Here is an 8,305-nt window from a genome sequence, read left to right on the forward strand (position 1 = left end):
GTTGTTTTATATCTATCCTTGTCCTTGTGAGGAGACTGAAGCCCGAAGAGGTGAAATGATGAACAGTCACCCTGCAAATTTTCCTTCTGGATCCTGTCCTGGAAGGCAGGCATCTCCCATATTTATAGTTAAATGGGAGTCACTTGCCAACAAATCTGGGGGGCCGCTTCTCCCTGAAGGCTGCCATGCCCTCCAGGCGGTCCTGGGTGGGGATGTTCTGGGCATAGCATATGCCTTCAATGGCCATCCCTGATGCGATATCCACCTCCATTCCTCTATCAATGGCTACTTTGCCCAGCCGCACAGCAATGGGTGCCTGGGGCAAGATCTCCTGGGCCAATTCCAGTGCCCGATGGTAGGCGGCGTTGCCCTCCTCATTCTGGGAAACAGCGTGGTTCACCAGCCCTAGGGCTTGGGCCTGTGCACCACTCAGTCTTCGGCCTGTGAAGATGAGCTCCTTTGCCAGGGCCACTCCCAGGCATCGAGGCAGCCTCTGAGTCCCTCCTGCTCCAGGGAGGAGCCCTCGGGTGGTCTCGATCAGTCCCATGACGGCTGAGGAAGCTGCTACTCGGAGGTCACAGGCCAGGGCAAGTTCCAGGCCTCCACCCAAGGCAAACCCGTCCATAGCTGCAATCGTGGGCGCAGGGAAGGCTGCAATCTCATTCATCAGGCCTCGGAGCCGCTGGACAAAGATCCCCACTTCTGCCTCACTCATCTGCTCCCGCTCCTTCAGGTCTGCACCTGCACAGAACACACCCTTCACTCCACTTCTGAAGAGCAGAACACGCACTTGCTGGTCTTCCCGCAGCTGGGCCAGAGCTTCCAGCAGCTGGCTGACCAAGACGTTCCCCAGAGCATTGCGGGCACTCGGTCTGTTCATCAGAATCTCAGTGATTCCTTGGTCGCGGCCGGTGAGGGCGCGCACTTGGATCTCCGGGTCCCCAGTAGCTCCATGGGAGGCGCAGCCCCGGGTGCGAAGGGATCTCCAGGGGCCTGGAAGGCGCAGGGCGCTGGTCAGGGCGCGCAGCATCTGCACTTGTACCTTTTCTTATTAAGCATCTTGTTCTTCCAGGAGATTCGATCAGACTGCACACTCCAATCCACCCAGATTGGGTTTCTTTTTTTGAATTCTTCCTGGTGGGACAGCTTTAGTGTGCCTCCCTTGTCACACTGGTCTATCTCCAAAGGGGATGTAAGCCTGGGCAGAGCTTTGCCATGGCTGCCACATGGTTGGGCCAGTTATGGCCCAAGGACAAGGGTGTAGTGTGCCTGCACCCACCTTCAGTCCTTTAGGACTTACGCTGCTGGTATCGTGATCTCAGGAAGCTTCAAGAATGTGGTGGGAGAGGGAGCTGGAGCCTCTGCTTCTTTGTCTCTCAGAGTCTGCTTTTACTCCTGTGGCTTCTCACCAGCAGCCAGACAGGGGGAGAAGGGGTGGGGCCTTTATTAAGATTCACAGTCATACAAGTGACTCTGAGCTTACGAGGATGAGGCCTCAGAAGGGAGGAGTTCTCCTGGGAGAGCGACAGGATCTGTCTTACCAGCTCAGGATACAAGGTGAAGTCACGTTCCCGCTCATATCCCGCTCATATCCCTCCGCCCCCATCCCGCTCTCTTTCCTGTTTTCCATCCTGCCTGTCCTGGGTTCCATCTCTCGGGATGCTCATTCATTCTCGGGATTCGCCTTGGTCGCCATTGCCTCCGGGGGTGGGGGGGACCAGAAAACCTGCTGCATCAGCTGAAGAATCACTCATATTTTTGCCAAAATCTGCAGTGCGTTAGCATAGGTTAGAGGATGTCTGTGTCAGGGCCACGGGCAACACCACTTTGGCATTTGCTGCTCCCAGGGGAGGGCAGAAGAGGGAGTCTCTTCTCCTGGCAGCTATACTCAGCTCTGTACTCTTAGGCCTGGCCTGCTGGGGCCATAGCACTTATGTAGCCCCCGAATGAGGGCCTGCAGAGCCACAGTGCCTGGGAAAGAAGGGTGTCGCTCAGCCACATGCCTTGGCCTACCCTCTTTGTCGCCGGGAGGAACAATGGCATTTCCAAGTCTAGCTCCTCATTCTGAACCTGGGATGAGGACATTGGTTGCAGGGACAGATTCTACATTATACTCCATGTACAGTGCTTGGCGCAGAGCCTGCGGCACAGGGAGCCCTCACTAAATGGTGGTTGCTGCCCCTGATGGCCAGAGAGTGAGTGGGACAATGCCTGAAGATGCAGAACTAGGGAGAAAGCCACAGTCTGCGACCATTGTTACCTGCCATCACAGTATTCGCTGTGTTCAACTCTCTTCTGTTACCCCAAGTCTCTGGTGACGTCACATCGAAGGGTCCAGCTCTTACTTGAGTTGTAAGGGGAAGGTTACATGTCTAGGTTTGGAGCAGAGCATCTGTTCGTGGGGGAGGGGTTCTCACTCTGACATTGTAATGATGCCAAAGGAAGCATAATAGAAAGATCCCCAAAGGGAACAGGATTTGGGAAGGAAGGGAAGGTTTAGGAGTCCAGTAGGCATGAGGTTAACCCCCCCGCCCCTCCCCACAGTACCTTGTTTTTACTGTTATGAAGAGGATGTTTTCCCATCCATTAGCTTTTAAAAATCTTTGTAGCAGCCTGTTCTTGGGAAAACTCTATTGAGCACATCAAACAGCCAGAAAAGCAGAGGGCTAGTCCATCACTTCTCACAGGTGGATGGACAGGAGGTGGAGCTGAGTGTCAAAGCCAATGGCGTGTGCTTCTTTAAGATGCTACACAGTCGTCCATCAGGCCCAGGAACGGCATCTTCATGATATAGGAATGATTTTTTTAAAGATTTGTATCTATTTTATTTTATTATTTTTTTTATAGATGTATTTATTGTAGAGAGAGAGAGCACATGAGCAAGAAGAGGAAGGGAGAGAGAATCTCAAGCAGACGCCACGCTCAGTGTGGAGCCTGACGCAGGTCTTGATCTCTCAAACCTGAGATCATGACCTGAGCCGAAAAGAGTCGGACACTCAACTAGCTGAACCACCCAGGTGCCCCTGGTACAGGAATGATTTTTATTTGAAGATCCTAAAGTATCATTTCATGGAAGGTCATGTCAAAATATGAACAACTGATACAGGATATAAATGTCCACATGGTACACGGGAGTTAGGAAGATTTTATTCTCTCTTTAGATATGGCTGATTTTCGGAAGCTTTTTGCAAAAGCAAAGCACATAGTCATCCTTTCAGGGGCTGGCGTTAGTGCTGAGAGTGGAGTCCCGACTTTCCGAGGAGCTGGGGGCTACTGGAGAAGATGGCAAGCTCAGGTGAGCCATGTTTCCAGGGTTCTTCCCTGGAACACCGCAGGGTTCTTCTGAATGAATCCACGGCAGAGCCTGACTTGGGGCCCTATGCGTGTCGTGGAGGGCGAAGTTCTGAAATTAACCACAACTCTCCCATCTTGGTTACTTTGGCACCAGTACAAATTGTGTATGATTAAGGTCTCATGGGCGCCTGGGTGGCTCAGTGGGTTGAGCCGCTGCCTTCGACTCGGGTCGTGATCTTGGGGTCCTGGGATCGAGTCCCGCATCGGGCTCTCTGCTCGGCAGGGGGCCTGCTTCCCTTCCTTTCTCTCTGCCTGCCTCTCTGCCTACTTGTGATCTCTCTCTGTCAAATAAATAAATAAAATCTTAAAAAAAAAAGTCTCAGATGTAAGCAAAGCAGCCACTTTCCTCACTTTCTAGATCTGTATAGTTTGTATTTATTCACATAACAATTGAAATTTCTTCTAGTAATTAAAGTGGAGTCGGAGAAATCTTGGTTATCATAGTTAATCACGTTTCTATAGATATTGTAAATCAGGATTATACTTTTTTTTTTAAAGGTTTTATTTATTTATTTGAGATAGAGAGAAAGAGAGAGCATGAGAGGGGAGAAGGTCTGAGGGAGAAGCAGACTCTCCATGGAGCTGGGAGCCCAACTCAGGACTCAATCCGGGACTCTGGGATCATGACCTGAGCTGAAGTCAGTCACTTAACCAACTGAGCCACCCAGGCACCCAGGATTACACATTTTTTTAAAGTTCCTGTGTACTTTTCATATATATTTTTTAAAGATTTTATTTATTTGAGCGGGGCTCGGTCCCAGGACCCTGAGATCATGACCTGAGCCAAAGGCAGAGGCTAACACACTGAGCCACCCAGGCGCCCTGTGAAATGCATTTTTATCTCATCCTGAAAATGCAGCTTTGATGCTGGTTGGGGATTGCTATAAGAAAGGTACACCCACAGACTCGAAGGTGATTTGAGAAAGAGCAAACTTACAGCAGAAAGAAGGTAAAGGATCTAAAGCTGGAGAATTCAACAAAAGATGGTTGGATAATCTTAGAAAGAGGTTTGGATTTAAAAAAAAAAAAAAAAAGCCAAGCTAATAGAAGTAGCTTCTACCAGCCAAGAGGCAGCAGATAAGTTCCCAGGTACCATTAAGAAGATCGCTTTAGAGAGAGTGTGTCTGCCTGAACAGGTTTTTAATACAGACACAAGTGCCCCATTCTGGGGGAGAAAATGCTACAAAGGATGTTGATTAGTAAGAAACAGAAGTGATGGCTGGGATTTAAGGCAGGAAGGGAAAGGCCAATTCTGCGGTTTGATAGAAATGCACTCTGGTTTCTGATCAGGGCAGTCCTTCTCTATAAAGCTGATAACCCCCGAGTTTTGAAGGGAAAAGAGATATACCAGCTGCTAGTCCTTTGGTTGTACAAGAAGGCCTGGACTGCAAGAATCCTGTTTCTGGAGGGTCCCATCAATGAAGTACCTTGCCAGTAAGGAGACTGCCTTTTAACATTCCTTAGAAATTGGACGACGCCCCTGGCCACCCAGAAGCCCAGGAGTTCAACATTGAAGTCGTCAAACTGGTCTACTTCCCCCTCAAACACAACGTCTCTAATTCAGCCTATAGGCCAGGGGGTCATAAGGACTGCTAAGGCTCCTGACACAGGGTGCTCTAGGGAAAGGATTGCCAGTGCTAGGGGAAGGAACCCCGGCAGAGAGAACATCATGAAAGTCTTCAAGGATTACACCAGTAAAGATGCAATTGTTGTTAGAGAGAAAGCTGCTAAAACCGTAAAGCCCAGAACAACAAATTTCTGCAGGAGAAAACTGCTTCCTGATGTTGTGCGTGACTTCTCAGGATTTACAACACAGGCAATTAAGTAAGCCATGAAAAAGACTATGGGTATGGCAGAAAAGGTGGCGGACTAAGGGCTTTAAGATTGGGGTCTTGGGAGCACCTGGGTGGCTGAGTCAGTGAAGCATCCGACTCGTGGTTTCAGCTCAGGTGGTGATCTCAGGGTGATGAGATCGAGCCCCCGCATTGGGGTCCACGCTCAGTGGGGGTCCGCTTGAGATTCCGTCCCTCTGCCCCTCCCCCGCACATGCACAGGCTCCCTCTCTGTCTCTCTAGAATAAATAAATCTTTAAAAAAAGAAAAAAGATTTAGGTCTTGGAGAAATTCAAGCGCTAGCAGACACCACGGCAGAGGAATGAACAGAAGACAACTTGATGAAGACGAGAGCTTCTGAACCAGTGCCAGATGGAGCGGGGAGGACTTGGAAGCTGCGCAGAAGTCAAAGGGACAGTAGATGGCCTGGCAGAAGGGTCCCGACAATCTAGGATGATTTCTGACTTCTTTTCTGACATGGGCTCAGGCACCGACACTAAGGCAAATGGTGGAAGAAGGCTTGGTACCATATGGAACCATTTTCAGAGAAAGGAGACGGTGAAGAAGCTGGACCGAAGTTTCAGTGTATTTCTGTAAAGTTACGCTCAGTGTGCCTGCCTCCCCTCCGACCTCCTCTGCATCTGCTCTCCCTGGGACAGCAAGACCAGCCCTTCGTCCTCCTCAGCCCTCTCAGCATGAAGGCAGCAGGGCTGAAGACTCCGTGCTGGTCCACTTCATGAGTCATAAATACGGATCGTGCCATATACTTGACATGCTGGTCCGTCGTGCGTGCGTGTGTGTAAACGTGAGACTCTAACAACCGTCTGGCAAGAAAGGCATGTCATCCCCATCATGGGCATCACCTAAGAACGCGTTGTGTATGTCACAAGCAAGACTTGGACGGAAGCAGCCAGCTTACCCTCACATAGGCGTAAAGCGAGTAATATTTAATATAAAATTAATAATGTGTCTCTTTTCTTACTCTTCTATGACCTTGCGTTCAAAGAATTACACTACGGTGCAGTCAACCTCTCTTTCTCCCAAGTGGAGAAACTGTATCAACCCATCATCACAGGTAGGTGGTTTTTAAAAAAATGTAACAGGGTTTCTAATACCACACGACAAATATGACTGTAATACCGAATATGCCGTAAAGATACCGTAACCATTCACAGGCATACAGACGAGCTGCCTTGAAGTGAGGTTACCCCCTGTGCCAGGTAGCAGAAAGCCAACCTCTTCATTAGCAGCATGTGAATTTTCACACATAGATAAATAGGAATTTTTTCCACCTTATCTTTTTTTTTTTTGATGTCTGCTGTTAGTAATACATATAACACCTACAGTGTTTTGTATCCTGTATAAGAATATTGATGTAGGCACTGACAGATGGTTCCTGCTGTAAAGGGACACTGTGCTTTTGGGATCGATCCCTACTGGACAGCACTGTCCATGTATGTTCTCTTAGGATTTTCATGACATTTTTTCTAGTGTGCTCTATCGTAAGAATATAGTATCTTTTACATATGACATACGAAATACGTGCTCTTTGACTGTTTCTGTTCTCGGGAAGGCTTTCTGTCAACAGGAGGCTATTCATAGTAAAGTTGGAGAATCAAAAGGTACACATAAGATGTTTGACCGTACAGAGATCAGTGCCCTTAAGCCCCACATCGTTCAATGGCTAACTGTACGTACAACAAAACTCACCACTTTGAAGCGTACCATTCAATCCATTTTAACAGATGGAGCCAACACCCACCATCCTGGGCCCAGAATGTACTTTTGGCCTTAGGCACTCTACTTCCTCCCAACCCCCGGCCTAAGAAGCCCTAGTATTGGAATGTGGAAGGTTCTGTCTGTTTTAACCATTGCTCTGTCCCCAGCTCCCAGAACTCTGGCACATGGAAGTGTTCACTAGACTTTTGTTGGCTGAACGAAGGCCACTGTAAATAGTTACTTCAGTACATAATTTCCAGATTTAGGAGGTAGCTTCTTGTTAATGAAGGGTTAGTGAACCTTTCCTGCCCTATTAAGTGCATTAGGCTGGCAACGTGTGGGATGTTTTCTCGCCTCTGCTGCCCTCCAGCCTATGGAGGTAGGGGTGGGCATCGCCGCCTTAAAGGTGAAGGAGGGGAGGAGGGAGCTCAGAGGCCATCAGGGTCCCACGAGAGCGGGGCCAAACAGAGCAGGCCCCGAATTAGAGAAGCTCAGTGGGCGCTTCCAGAAGAGAGAGGCAGTCAGTGGTGTCAAAGCAGCTCAGAGTTTGTGGGGAAGCAAAGAAGTCCATAGACTGTGTCTGACACCACCGTGTTCCAAGGACACACGTGGACACGTTCCCATGGCACCCAAAAACTGCTTCAGGCCACTCGCGTTCTGCATGGAGGGCAGGACGTAGATGCGGATAATCCACAACATACACGTTTGCTCCCCATTGACTCCCCAAGTGAAGACTGACTCTACTGCCGGATAGAAGGGTGACCTTTATAGTCAAACAAAATGCATAATACCACCACCGCCACCATCGAGATATAGACTATTTCTTTTTTTTTCTTTTTTAAAAGATTTTATTTATTTATTTGAGAGAAAGAGAGAGAGAGAGAGAGAGAGACAGCCCAAGTAGGGGGAGAGGCAGAAGCAGAATCTCCATTGAGCAGGGAGCCCAACGTGGGGATTGATCTCAGGACACCAGGATCATAACCTGAGCCACTGGCAGATGCTTAACTGACTGAGCCACCCAGGCACCCCAAGATATAGACTGTATCTTGCCAGAGGTTCCCCTGTGGCCTTTCCCGATCATCAGCTGGCAGCCCCAGACAACAACGACGCTCCTCTCTTTTGCTGTGGATAAGATTTGTCCCTCCTAGAAGAGAAATCATCCTTAAAAATATATTTAATATATTCTGTTAATATATATCTTGTTTTTTTTATGCATTGTTGTGTGTATGCATGTAGCTCTACTTACTATTAGAAAGAACTGAGTTCGGGGGCTCCTGGGTGGCTCAGTGGTTTGGGCTGCTGCCTTCGGCTCGGGTCATGATCTCAGGGTCCTGGGATCGAGCCCCGCATCGGGCTCCCTGCTCCGCAGGAAGCCTGCTTCCCTCTCTCTCTCTCTCGCT

The 8,305-nt window shown here is 49.0% G+C and overlaps 2 protein-coding genes across 14 annotated transcripts in view; one reads left to right on the forward strand and one right to left on the reverse strand.

Moving 5' to 3' along the window:
• SIRT5 (sirtuin 5) overlaps positions 1-8,305 on the forward strand; it is a 38,433-nt gene that overhangs the window by 9,500 nt on the left and 20,628 nt on the right. For 12 of the 13 annotated variants that reach the window (XM_059399462.1, XM_059399461.1, XM_059399470.1 and 9 more), the window contains one exon: positions 3,162-3,295. The exons of the other annotated variant lie outside the window; for it this stretch is intronic. In XM_059399462.1, the coding sequence (XP_059255445.1) occupies positions 3,162-3,295 (134 nt within the window). The remainder of the gene's footprint in view (positions 1-3,161; positions 3,296-8,305) is intronic. 13 annotated transcript variants of the gene reach the window in all.
• Positions 47-1,045, reverse strand: LOC132018788 (enoyl-CoA hydratase domain-containing protein 2, mitochondrial). The gene has a single exon (XM_059401625.1). The coding sequence runs from the start codon at positions 1,028-1,030 to the stop codon at positions 140-142; it is 891 nt and encodes a 296-aa protein (XP_059257608.1). The 5' UTR covers positions 1,031-1,045; the 3' UTR covers positions 47-139.

Source organism: Mustela nigripes, chromosome 5 (assembly GCF_022355385.1).
Source record: "Mustela nigripes isolate SB6536 chromosome 5, MUSNIG.SB6536, whole genome shotgun sequence".
Taxonomy (NCBI): Eukaryota; Metazoa; Chordata; class Mammalia; order Carnivora; family Mustelidae; genus Mustela; species Mustela nigripes.

Excerpts from the sequence above, each read along its gene's own strand:
- LOC132018788 (XM_059401625.1), bottom strand. The coding sequence starts at position 1,030 with ATGCTGCGCGCCCTGACCAGCGCCCTGCGCCTTCCAGGCCCCTGGAGA.